This window comes from Macrobrachium rosenbergii, chromosome 48 (assembly GCF_040412425.1).
Source record: "Macrobrachium rosenbergii isolate ZJJX-2024 chromosome 48, ASM4041242v1, whole genome shotgun sequence".
NCBI lineage: Eukaryota > Metazoa > Arthropoda > Malacostraca > Decapoda > Palaemonidae > Macrobrachium > Macrobrachium rosenbergii.
This window is the reverse complement of record NC_089788.1, coordinates 72,646,565-72,661,213: the sequence shown is the minus strand read 5'-3', so window position 1 is coordinate 72,661,213 and position 14,649 is coordinate 72,646,565. Positions and strand designations below refer to the sequence as shown.

At 36.2% G+C, this 14,649-nt stretch overlaps 1 protein-coding gene across 1 annotated transcript in view; it reads right to left on the bottom strand.

Annotated features, from left to right (window-relative positions):
- Positions 1–9,932: 9,932 nt before the first annotated feature.
- LOC136831526 (nephrin-like) overlaps positions 9,933–14,649 on the bottom strand; it is a 509,843-nt gene continuing 505,126 nt past the window's right edge. The window contains exons 23-25 of the mRNA XM_067092095.1: positions 13,460–13,602; positions 10,999–11,704; positions 9,933–10,831 (exon numbers count right to left, since the gene is read on the bottom strand). Coding sequence (XP_066948196.1) covers positions 10,065–10,831; positions 10,999–11,704; positions 13,460–13,602 — 1,616 coding nt within the window. The 3' untranslated portion in view covers positions 9,933–10,064. The remainder of the gene's footprint in view (positions 10,832–10,998; positions 11,705–13,459; positions 13,603–14,649) is intronic.

The following is a 14,649-nucleotide window of genomic DNA, read 5'->3' as shown; positions in this document are numbered from 1 at the left end:
CTTCGTCCACAAAAAGCAATAAATAATCTGTTTTGCTCTGAAATAAATATCAAACACATCAAACATTCAGTTCTATTTTCAAGGCAGATCTTTGCTTTCATAAAAAATTTCTAATGCCTCAAGAAATTTCCCTCGGGGGGGGATATATTTAGAATACATTCACGTATTTTTACCTGTTCTATCATAAGCTTTCCCAAGCTTTAGATATACTAAATACAGCTTATCTTTCACTATAAAAACTCTTCTACAGTATTTTATACCATACTTCTTTTACAAAGCTCTTCTGCATCAGCACTTCTCTCATTTCCTAAAATTACAGTTATGAAGGCCCTATCATCATATACCTTCAAAAGTATGGTAATTACTGATATGGCGCCTTCATTCTTGCAGTGACTCCAGACAACATTTCCCTCATGCAACTATTCCTCTCATTCACTGCTCTGGAACTCTTCCTTTTTCAATTATTAGGGCACACATACACAACGATCACTGCTACAATCACAGTTTAACTTGCTAAGTACTTCAGCAACATCAGGTGTTTCATCAGCAGTGCGCCAAAGCCCTCTATACAACTGTGTTATTTATTTTCATTTTTCACTCACTCTCTTGCTTCTAGGCACTGAGCCTTTCCTTTCTAAAATCTCTTTCACTATATCTTAAGACTTTTCTTCAACCTTCAATCTCCTGTTCTTTCCACAAGGATAACCCTAATCCATCTCAAAAAAGTCTGAAACATGCTTTCACTTATTCTGCCATTTTTACCACTATTATGTATCGCTGTATTTGTCACCCTTTCAGTAATACTTAAACCATTTACAATAAACAATTTATTTATTTCAATAGCTTTCACCTTTGATCTTTCATTCACATTCAACATCCACATATCACTTCCACAGAGGAAAGTTGTAATAATAATCCCCTCAAACATCCCCACCTTGTTTTCCATAAACATACCTAGTTTACTCCCAATGTCTTACACACATAAAATGCATTGTAACATTCACTGATCAGTCTTGCTGGTTTCTACTCATTCTCATAGTCATACTTTTCCTCGTATTTACACTCAATTCCTCCTCTTCCAAACATTTCCAAACTTGTTCAATAGTTAGCAGCTTCTCTTCACTATCCCCTCATCAGAATTGTTTCATCTACAATTATCAGCCATTCACAATTTTTATTTAACTTATCTTCTTATCCCAAAACTCTGCAAGTTCAGCTGCTGCCCTTTCCTTGGCTTCTCACGCCACTCCATCTATAAATCTATAAAGTTATTAAAAATTCTTGTCTTGTCTCAGCCTCCTTTTTACGCCAAATTAGTCAGGCCCTCACCTACAAACTCTAACGTGCATCGCTTCGCTCAACATCACAAGAACATTTTATTGCTCTTAGAAGACAATCATCCCTATCATTTTTATATCCCTAGGTCTAAGTGTGACAAGTAATGCTATTTTACTTATTTTTCACTCTCAGATAACTAGTTTCATAAAAAAAATATATATTGATTTACACATCAACATTAGTCTCCCCTTTTCAGTCCTTCTGTTGTCTGCCTTACTTTCTCAATTCATAATTCTTATAGTCTCCTCATCCACCTTTACCATTACAGAAAAAGGGACAATTACCCCTCTCACCCATCCCGCAAGAGCCTTTCCCTCGTTCAGCGATTCCTTACACATCCTGGTAAGCTGCCTAATTATATTTTCACCACCAAACTGCATTTTCTTCCTCGTAATCTCATCAATTCCCGGTGTCTTTCCACCCATCAATTTCCTGATGGCATCCTCCCACCCTGTTGTAATTTTCACAAGCATTTTCTAACTTACTCTTCCCCATCCTTGCATGTTCCTGCAGTGCCGCCGCCGTCTTCCACATTCTCAAGATACTCAGGATATCCACCCCATCTTCCCAGGACTGCATTCTCCTCAGATAACATCCATCCGTCTGCGCCATTTACTGTGGGATTCATTTGATCATTAACCTCCTTCTCAGCCTTTCCTTTCCTTATGGGCCGTCTCATGCTTTCCATGAAGTCTTTGCTTGCCTTCCCTGCGCCATTTTTCCAAGTGCTTTCTTGTTTTTTTTTAACAGATTCTTCTTGGCAGTCTTACCCATCCTTCTGCTTTCGTGTGCACGATCTTTCGTATGAGGGTGATTAAACCGAATGAGTTTGATAAGCAGGAAGTGAAGAGGACACGTCGTGAGGAGAGAGAGGAAAATAAGCTGAACTTCAAACTCACAGGTGATGGGGTCTTAGTGTCTGCAAGGAGTCTTTGTGCAAGATGGACCAAAGATCATGTACAAAAATAAATAAATAAATATATGTGCATATACCCATTTATATATATGTATATATATATATATATATATATATATATATATATATATATATATATACACACACATATATATATATATATATATATATATATATATATATATATATATATATATATATATATATATATAAAACACACACACATATAAACATATACGTTGCACTAGCCGATTGCCAAAACACACGCCTCAGGATAATGAAACGACTTGTGATAGAAAATTATAAAAAATGCTTTATTTGTTTAGTCTATATATATAAAGTTACAAGACTTGGGAGATATCTGGCTTTATGCTTTCACTTCTTGCTATAAGACCAAATGTTTATTTCAAAGCATTTACTTTTGTATATAACAAGTCAGTTTTATATATATTTATTTATATATATATATTTTTTTATTACATTAGCTATCAGTGTAAAGGGAACTTACATCTAATAACTAGAGCAGCGGCCTTCGAAACGTCTCCGGAAACCAGGTAGTGTAAAAGTAAGCTATGTTTTATGTACACCGACACATGCAGTCATCCGCAGCAGACGCTTCGAAATAAGACATTAAAACTCATTCCACTGTGAAAAAAAAAAAACCGTTTGTTTACAACTTTTACAACTGCTTCCTGGGGGGGGAGGTGTTCCTCAAAGTGATGCCTTATTAAAAAGGGCATCATAAAAGTATTTCACCCTCCAGAGTGGCCAGGAATTGAATCTAGGAACTGAATCTTCAAACACAAGAGAATCTAATCCAGGGAGGACTTGGGGGTTCCTCAAAGTGATACCCTATTAAAAAGGGCATCATAAAAGTATTTCACCCTCCAGAGTGGCCAGGAATTGAATCTGCAAACACAAGAGAATTGAATCCAGGGAGGACTAGGGGGTTCCTCAAAGTGATACCCTATTAAAAAGGGCATCATAAAATTTTTTCACCCTCCAGAGTGCCAAGGAACTGAATCTTCTAACACAAGAGAATCTAATCCAGGAAGGACTAGGAGGTTCCTCAAAGTGATACCCTATTAAAAAGGGCATCATAAAAGTACTTCACCCTCCAGAGTGTCCAGGAACTGAATCTTCTAACACAAGAGAATCTAATCCAGGAAGGACTAGGAGGTTCCTCAAAGTTATACCATATTAAAAAGGGCATCATAAAAGTATTTCACCCTCCAGAGTGCCAAGGAACTGAATCTTCTAACACAAGAGAATCTAATCCAGGAAGGACTAGGAGGTTCCTCAAAGTGATACCCCATTAAAAAGGGCATCATAAAAGTACTTCACCCTCCAGAGTGTCCAGGAACTGAGTCTTCAAACACAAGAGAATCTAATCCAGGAAGGACTGGACTATCTCGCTTTCTTTCAGACTGACTTCCTAATAAATATGGAAGTCGTTGGAATGGGAGATAAATTCCACCTCCCTGTTATTGATTTAACTCTCCCGTCAGCTCTTTTATAAACAGACTCACCTTTACACATACATTCCCTCTCTATCCCTCATAAACAAAATAAAGACCTACCTCTCCCTCCCTCTCCTCTCTCTCTCTCTCTCTCTCTCTCTCTCTCTCTCTCTCTCTCTGCACCTGGAATCGCGGGAGAAAGCGGAAGACCACCACATCAAAAGGGCGATGCTTTACTTTCTTACGAGTGTAACAAGATAAACAACACACAGTAAACAGTAGGGAATAGTGAGTAATGCTTCTTTTATGTACATGGAACATCGATTTCTTTCTACGGCCACGCCTCCTCTTTGATTATAAAAACCGACTTTGGCCGACTGTCTTCTGTTTTCGTGTTGTCACGTCACAGAGACAGACAGGCATCTCAAGCCGCTTGTGGCCATTCGTCTTATTAAACTCAGCCCAACCTTAAGCAGCTGGGATGAGCACATTAGCCTCGCAGTAGTTAAACGTAACCACAAAGTATAAATGACATCTCTCACGCAGTTCCGAATGCTGTTGGTATACCGTCGAAATCTTAAAGCAATTCGGACACAAACACACATACACACACACACACACACAAACACACCTCGCTACTTTCTCCTGCAGACGCTAACTGCCAGTACAGAGTCTGTGAGTCAGCAAAAGTGACTCACGCTACTTATGTAGACTCACGCTACTTATGTACAATATTCACAAAGGTCACGTGACGTTCCCGCGAACGCAAGACAAACGCAAAGTCTCCGCAAACTTAGCCATTTCGTGTGGTCATAAATGCGTATATGCGTAAGTGCTTTCCATACATGTTCATGTCGCATTCTAGTACCTTGGGAGATCTGTGTATTTTGACGCAATGGATAAACTGGTCTGCTTTAATTTATATAAAACACTTTCTAGTGTGAGATCTTATGGATGACTTGCGATAATAAAGTTAATATTAATTGCGAGGATAAAAATATTTTCTTACAAAAAATAATAAACAATTACATTGGTTTTTCGGTATAAAAAATATTAATACATAAATAAATCTTAAGGAGCTAAAATTCGTATACCTGTTTTCGTTTTAGTCTTACATGAAAAACAAAATGATAGTTTGACCTTGAAGCTAAGTGGAGAACAAGAATATTAAAATAAAAATCATGAACCCATTAATAAAATTCAAAGATTTAAAATTCGTATACCTGTTTCAATATATCCATGAAATATGTACGTGAAACAAAATACAAAGTTAAAGAATACTTTTCGTTTTACAGTGAAAAATTAAATAAAAGTTTTACCTTGAAGCTAAGTGGAAAAAAAATTCAAAATTAAAGAACAGTTTTGTTTTACAATGAAAAACAAAATGATAGTTTGACTTTGAAGCTAGGTGGAGAAAAAGAATATTAAAACAGAAATTATTAACACACTGAATAATGTTATAGATTTAAAATTCGTATACCTGTTGTAATATACCCATGAAATATGTAACTGAAACACAAAATACAAAACTAAAGAATAATTTTCCTTTTACAATGCAAAATTAAATAATAGTTTTGCCTTGAAACGGAGTGGAAAAAAGAATATTAAAATATAAATTAATACATTAATAAAATACAAAATTTAAAATTCGTTTTAATATACCCATGAATTATCTAAGTAAAACACACACAAAAAAAACTAAAGAATAGCTTTTGTTTCACTATGAAAAACGAAATACTAATTTCCCCTTGCAATGCAAAGTAAAAAAAAAAGAATATTAAAATACATTACGGGGGCGAGAGGACCTCATAAATTCGCGAAAACAAGCGCGCATCTGATGTACAAACAGCACGGTGCTAGTTTGTAAATTTGCTTTCCATGCTACACGTTCCATATTACATTTTAATAAATGCGACGTTGATTCGGCGGGGCAGTGTATGTATCGTATGAAACGGAAGGGAGAAATGAAAGTCCGAAGTTGAAAGTACAGTTATTCACCTCATTAGTTGTCGTGGTTCCAATTCATGGTTCGGTTTTTTTTAATGTATTATTTCATGATTTTGTTAATATAGAAGCTATTTTTTAAAATTTATTTCAGTTAATATAAAAGCTAGTTTTTCCATTTATTATTTCATAATTTAGTTAATATAGAAGCTATTTTTTATTTATTTCAGTTAATAAAGAAGCTATTTTTTTATTTATTATTTCATAATTTAGTTAATATGGAAGCTATTTTTAAATTTTAATTGATATAGAAGCAATTTTTTTAATGTATTATTTCATAATTTAGATAATATAGAAGCTATGTTTTAATTTTAGTTGATATAGAAACTATTTTTTCACACATTATTTCATAATTCAGTTAATACAAAAGCTATATTTCTTGCATATATGCTGGTTGTAAAGTGGTAAAAAAAAGTCATGATTAATTATTCAGCAACATGGCGTACGTGTTTCCTTCTATTCCAGCGTAAATCTAGATTGAATCGAGATTGAAAATATGAGGTACATATATTAATGACTGTCATAAATACCAGCGAATTCCATGTAATTCCTAACCTCCCCCCTCGCCCCCCCCCCAAACCCAAACTCCAATCCCAATACTCCACTACCACACCTACAATGATTGAGAGTAAATGTGGACCAAGTTGTGTTCAACAAAAAATTATTTTTGTTAAATACTCATCATTTTATAATTTAGCCAACCGTAGATGAGCTTGATTAAGTTCTCATGTTAAAAAGTAATAATAATAATAATAATAATAATAATAATAATAATAATAATATGTTCTCATGAAAATAATGGTAGCAACATTGAAACTGATTTTATACAATGTCTTTTAATTCTTCTTACTATTCTCTTTTCCTCAAGGCTGACATCTGCTAAGAGCTGGCCGAATAATAATAATAATAATAATAATAATAATAATAATAATAATAATAATAATAATAATAATAATAATAAGAATGGCAGCATCAGTGGACTTGATTTTATATAAACTCCTTTCAATTCTTCTTATTCTCTTTTCCCCAAGGCTGACATCTGCTAAAAGATGACCTAATATATAATAATAATAATAATAATAATAATAATAATAATAATAATAATAATAATAATAATAATAATAATAATAATAATAATCATAATGAAAGGCAGGTATGAACAAGGCCATCATTATGACACGGTTGAAATACACAAATTTCTTAGCGAGACCAAACGTTTGGTGAGATATTCCAATTGCATCCAATGTCTCCAAGGTGTCCACATTATTTTAGAGGCTCTAAATGCCCTCTTCCCATATCTCAACAGGATCTGAAATGGCTAAAATAAAAACACACACACAAATCGCTTGCGGTGACAGTACAGAGTTGATATCAATCAGACGTGCGCTATGTACATATGGGCTTATGTCTAAGCTAATGATATGAAAGTAGCAATTGCTGGTTCCTATCACAAATAAACGACAAATGGACAGGTTATGATAACAACAGCTCTCCCTTACGCTAAAAGCTACGGTGGGTAATCGTACAGTGTAACGCAGTATTTATGAAATACAGGGTTGGCAGGCGTTCTCAGGCAAGGGCTTGGAATCTAAGGTCCCTTTAATGACACTTCTGGAAAACTGTGACATGGAAAGCAGAAGCTCCGTATACATGTGGTCACTAGGAGGGGAATTAACGTTGGAGCAATGTGAAAACAGGACACTACTGAATAGCTTATTAGTCATTATTCTCCTCTGCTGTCAACGAGATCTTAAACATTGACCAGTGATGGAAATGTATTGACAATGTCCCTGCTCCTAACTGTCCTTTGTCAAGTGAAGGTATTCCAAATGAATAACCTTACAGATGAGTTGAGTTACCACAAACTCAACGCTGTATAAGCAACGATATTACGTATATTTCAGCAGAACGTTCCTCTTAACATTTATATGCCAAAGCAACCGAATTTAGCAGCCTGGGAAAAGGCAGGCTGGAGTGACTTGTGCTTCGTTTCCAAAATCAGGAAAATCTAAAAAAAAAAAGAAAAGTAAAACTTCTTGAAGCATTTGACAGACATATCCCTTCCCTGTATTTCAAAGATACTTTCCAGCAAAAAAAAAAAAAAAAGAAACCTTTTCCAAAATGTTTATAGCCTATAGACCTTGTTTCATATCCGAGTATCACAGCAAAATAAGTTCTCGAGTTTGTTTTTTCCCTAAAAGTCACGCCTCTCCAACCTCACAGGGCCAGAAGTCACCTACCATAGACATGAGGAAACCATCTGATTAAAAGTTATATCCTAAACCTAGACAACCGAGAGAAGCTTAAGGGAATACCATACACACACACACGCGAAGGCCATAGCATTAGTTCAAAGAAAATCCAACTCAGAAGTCGAGTGCGCATGCGTACACAAGCATTTCCCATCGCCATAAAGAGGCAACAACAGATTTCACTGGGAGAAGGTCAGTATACTGAACACAATACAATTGTGAAATCCGGTTAATGCGTCTCGTTTCAAAGTTTTTTTTTTTTTGTGTGATTAATAACTCCCGGAGATTCATTTACATGTAACCACAGAAAATGGGGGTTTTGTGTTAATAACCTAAGATGTTGTTACGCCATTTTGAGCAACCATAAACCAATCAGTCAGTCTCTGATTCCAATTTACGAGATTTTTGCACTGCTTAAACACAGCTGCAATACACCCTCTATGTGGGTGTATATTTGAAGCATTTGAGCACACTCATTATGCATACACATATATAATATATATACATATATATGTTATATATTACATATACATATATGTATATATATATATATATATATATATATATATATATATATATATATATATATATATATATATATATATATATATATATATATATATATATACATACATACACAAGCATGCATTCTAATTGAAATTTTTATACAAACAATCATCCAAATAAATTACTACTCATTTGGGGAAAAAATGCCAAGACATATTTCTGTGAATTAGGCAATGACATACGATCGCTAACTTAAGTCTCCCAAAAAGGCGACCTTTGCAACGCTAAGAAATCCATTAGGGCTTCATGCCAACCTATTATGCAAAAGGAGGTACATAATACATAATTCGGACGACCATACTTCATTGAATATGGTGATGTTAGAAGAGAAAACCTCCGATGTTTGGTAGTGTAGTATATATATATATATATATATATATATATATATATATATATATATATATATATATATATATATATATATATATATATATATATATATATATGACTGTGAAATATTTTCTGTTAAAACAGAATTCCATCAAACATAAGGAGCCCATAAAAATGACAAAATGTGGAAAATAAAGGCTGTATTTCAGAGGCCAAACTGTCTCTCTCCTCAGCAAATATTTGCCTGATGAGAGAGACAGTTTGGCCTCTGAAATATAGCCTTTATTTTCCACATTTTGGTGTTTTAATGGGCTCTTTATATATATATATATATATATATATATATATATATATATATATATATATATATATATATATATATATATATATATATATATATATTATATATATATATATATATATATATATATATATATATATATATATATATATATATATTGTATACATATATATAATATATATATATATATATATACATATAACATTTTTACTCTTTCTGATCTTCACGGCACACGAATATTGGTTTACTGAAAATAGTAAAATGTTTGATTTTATCACAGAGTATATATATCCGTAGGTGATTTTCTCAGAATATTAACCACAGTATTTTTCTACTCTGTTCCCCAGTATTGAAAGGCCTAATGCTATGTCTTGCTATATAATGATTAAAAGTGGAATTGACAGTGATCATTAGGGATAAAATTATTCAATTGATTTCCCACTTTTTTTCATAAAGAGCAACAAAAATGCTGCATCAAACACATTCCTCTTTGACTGATTCAGTCCTCAGTGTTCTCTCGACTTGTGAATATGGGAAATATGGCTGCTAAAATGTACAAAAAACTTGATCCTTGACCGGACATTAGGGATAAATATCAATGAATGCCATAAGTGAAATTATAATACAAAACTTCTCTGTGTATGGCCATGCAATCAAGAATGTTAGTTTACTACTACATTTCAACCAAAAGCAACGGTTAGTAATACAATTAAACTACCAAATACCTGCACCCTTGAGGTTGTCTGAGCTGTTGTATCTAATTTTAGTACAGTATAACACAGTAATCGTAGCTAAAGAAATACAGTAGCTCTTAGTAATTAGTATCCTGTTACAGTATTAATTGTTAGTATACCAACTGAAAGGTTACCTGCTTGTGGTCCAAATCCGAATGCAATTTATCTTTGATTTTTATCACTCATGGCATCATTTAACTGCTGGTCTTTAGCCCCGCGAGATGAACTCCTTGATTTGGTGGATCCTTGACGAACGTAATCGTGTGGAAATCGAGGCCGTCCTGAAACCGAGTCTGTAGGAGTGTGAATGCTTCCTTTCCTCACAGGACTTCCCCTGGAAGGACTCTGGTTTCCATCTGACATGGTCAGGTCCCTGTGAGATCCGTTAGCATTTCCTTGGGTCAGTAAATTAGGGCCAACCGTTTCGTTACTGTCCCTTCCCAGATTAACCATGCTGCCTCTGGACACCTCTTGGTGGTGTCTTTTGTTATACCCTGAGGTTCCGTTGCTGTCCTGCTGCTGTTGTTGCTGCTGTTGGTGGAGTGGCTGCAGCTGCTGCTGCTGCTGTTGTGCTTGCTGGTGCTGCTGCTGATGCTGTTGGAGGCGCATGTGTTGCATCTGCCTTGCAGGATCAAAATGTGGAGATTCTCTGCGAAGTGGCCCGTGGAAGCTGCTCCTGCGAGGGTTGTCCTGCTGTGCCTGGCGGGGATCAGAGGGAGATCCACACACTGACAGGCTGAGACGGTCCCCTTCCTCCTCTTGCGGGCGCTGTTGCTGACAACATTCTCCATCGAAACTTCCTCCTTGGCGGACATGACTCAAGCTATGATTTTGGGCGCGGGAGGACCGGGGCCTCTGAAGAGTCGCAAACTGCGATGGCTGTGGTCTGCGACTACGAGGTCCAAGAGTAGCATAACCCATGGGGGTACCTAAAAATCAAAATTCAATGAACAAGAGTATAATGTATCTACAGAGGTAAATCTGCCATGTTTTATTATTCACTTCTACAGCAGAACTAAATTAAAAAGGGTAAACGTCAAATGCATCATTTCGTCTGAAAATTCTTGGAATCTTTACCTTGCTCCACCCATCTCACCTGATGAAAAGGAAGACTGGTTACATCGTGCATCGTAATATTCACTGCTGAGACTATAGAGTCCTGAAGGATTCAGGCTACTGTAAGCTGGGGGTCCTTGGATAGTCTGGTGCTGCGGGTCTTGCTGCTGATAGAGCTGCTGACTCGGCTGGTAAGAGGGTGGTTGTTGGGGTCTTGGTGGATGGTGTGGGCAACCGGCAGGGGGTAACGGACGGACATAGCCTTGGGAGTAAGTGCGAGAGTGGTTGCTGTGGTAAGAAGCTAGGGATATCTGGTCGTCTGAGGGGTAAGTTGCCGAGTTCTTCCTCTGGAGTGGCTGCATAGGTGGCTGGGAGTCGTAGGTGCTCGAATTCAAAGAGCAGACTTCGGGGTTCGTCGGAGGCTGGATAGTACTCTTGCTGTCTGGGTTCAAGAGTCTGCCATTCTGGGGCAAGGGGCTCCCGCCAGAGGGAGAGCCATTGCTGCCAATCAGCTGCTGTTGTTGCTGTTGCTGCGAGGGAATTCCACCGTTCTGGTTCTGCGTGCCGCTGTTTTGGGGGTTCAGACTGTTGTTGCGGACTAGCAAAGAGCCATTACGCGAGTTGGAGCTGTTGGATCTGGTCACGCCGCCATTCTGGAGGGTGTTGAGGTGAGTCCTGGAGTTGGAAATGTTGGGGGTGACCATCAGTGCCCTGTCGCATTCGTCCACATTTGTCTGCTCTTCATCCTGGTGAATGGAAACGAAAACATGAGGATACTTTCGACTGACAGAGATGAAAGGAGGAAAAAATTGTAATAATTCCCAATCAACAGTCGTTTTGTTTCCGGAATTTTCTGCTTCATTTGCATGAGACATGAGAGATTACAACTTGAAGTTTTCATAAAATAAAACCACGGAAAGTAAAATATATTTATATGGGTATTATCTGAATAAGATTTAAAAAGTGAGGCGACAACAAGTAAGACACAGGAATCAAAACTATTCAAAAATATGTAATCAGAGTAAAACAAACTTGCGAATTATAAAGAAAATTACGATTCATTCGTCAATATATCATGTATGTACGTCCAAAAGAGATGGAAAACAATGAATAATCAAAAATGATAAACTAACGACTAGTAAATACACCAATATCGAAAGGGAATAAAAACACTGAAATCTTGCAAAAACTACAGATATGTCCAGTGTTTAAAAAAATGAAACTTGATAACTTTGCAAGGATGTGGTATTATCCTTCAAAATATTTGTCTTTATTCAGTAATTAAAACTCTGTCAACTGTGAAAATAGTTTTTTACCATATAAAGAACACGGGGTATGTAAAGCAATGTATTAACTGAGAAAGTATAACAATCTTAGAAAATCGAGAGCCAGGTTCCTCAATTATAACATAAAAAAGTCCCAACTATCTTATTTCAATACAAAGTTACAGAGAAATCAAATAAAATCAACATCAAAGAATAGTCTACATAAATGTAAGAAAGAAACTATTTGACCACTATCACTGAGAGAGAGAGAGAGAGAGAGAGAGAGAGAAAAGATACAAGCACACTAACTAAAGATAGGGATAGAATAATATAGGGAATGAAAGAAATGGGAGAGAGAGAAGAGAATGAGAGAGAGAGAGAGAGAGAGAGAGAGAGAGAGAGAGAGAGAGAGAGAGAGAGAGAGAGAGAGAGAGAGAGATATTATAGAGAGAGAGAGAGAGAAGATACACACACACTAACTAAAGATAGAGATAGAATATTATAGGGGAATGAGCAAGAAATAGTAGGTAGAGAGAGAGAGAGAGAGAGAGAGAGAGAGAGAGAGAGAGAGAGAGAGAGAGAGAGAGAGAGAGAGAGAGAGAGAGAGAGAGAGAGAGAGAGAGAGAGAGATAGAGAAGAAATAGTAGAGAGAGAGAGAGAGAGAGAGAGAGAGAGAGAGAGAGAGAGAGAGAGAGAGAGAGAGAGGATACAAACACACTAACTAAAGATAGAGATAGAATATTATAGGGGAATGAGCAAGAAATAGCAGGAGAGAGAGAGAGAGAGAGAGAGAGAGAGAGAGAGAGAGAGAGAGAGAGAGAGAGAGAGAGAGAGAAGATACACACACACACTAACTAAAGATAGAGATAGAGGGGAATGAGCAAGAAATTGAGAGAGAGAGAGAGAGAGAGAGAGAGAGAGAGAGAGAGAGAGAGAGAGAGAGAGAGAAAAGACACACAAACACTCACTAACTAAAGATAGAGATAGAATATTATGGGGGAATGAGCAAGAAATAGTAGAGAGAGAGAGAGAGAGAGAGAGAGAGAGAGAGAGAGAGAGAGAGAGAGAGAGAGAGAGAAAAAGACACACAACTAACTAAAATACAGACAGAATATTATAAAGATAGAATAATATAGAAGAATGAGCAAGAAACTGTAGAGAGAGAGAGAGAGAGAGAGAGAGAGAGAGAGAGAGAGAGAGAGAGAGAGAGAGAGAGAGAGAGAGAGAGAGACGTACCTTGCATCCGGGTGGTGTAGAAGTGAGATTGTTGGCATTGATAGTAGTTAGCGAAAGGAGAACCTCATTATGATTAGTGCCAGGAGTCGATGCTGGGGTGGCACCGTAGGCATCCAACGCCACGGTCTTTGTTGACGAGGATGCTACAACAGTAAGAGACCATCAGTGATTCCATGCATTACTAAAATTAAGATGAAGCAATGGAGAGTTGTTTATGATAGGCATATAAACAATTACAGTGGAAGTATGACTCAGGAAATAAAATAGGAGAATGCAGAGGAAGCATCAGTACACATACAATCTAATCCCAAGTTTTGAAACAATCGAAAATGGGAGATTGTAAATGTAAATCCTCAAATTTTAATGCATTATCAAAATTAAGATGAAACATTGAGGGTTTATGAAGAGTTGTTTATAATAGTCATATAAACAATTACAATGGAAGTATGACTCAGGAAATAAAATAGGAGAATGCAGAGGAAGCATCAGTACACATAGAATCCAATCCCAAGTTTTGAAACAATTGAAAATAGGAGATTGTAAATGTAAATCCTCAAATTTTAATGCATTATCAAAATTAAGATGAAACATTGAGAGTTTATTAAAATAAGCGTAAATATACAATGGAACTATGGCTAAGAAAATATAACATAAAGCAGACAAAACATTACAAAACACACACAGAATCCCATCCACAGTTTGAAAGTTAAAGATGAAAGACCTTTTACGTAAAAGTAAATCCTTTTTAATGCCCCATCAAAATCAAGATGAAACACTGAGAGTTTATTAAAACAATCATAAATATGCAATGGAACTATGGCTAAGAAAATATAACAGAATGCAGACAAAGCATTACACAAAACACACACACACACAATCTCATCGGCAATTTGAAAACAATTAAAAACGAAAGACCGTAAATGTAAATCCTCCCTTTTTTAATTTTCCGTCGTGGTCCGACGTAAGCTGAATTTCATTTCGGGAGATTTAAAGCCCATACAAAACCACGCGCTGTGAAAGCACTCGACCAAATCAGAGAAAAAATTCTATAGAATGCGATTGCCTACTCAATGAATTCCCCAAAATAAAAAAAAAAGTATTGCCATAAACTTCGAATTCTGAAAACGCCGACAACATCCAATACCTGAACGGGAATCGGTATTGATATTTCCCCTTAAAAACGTATATAT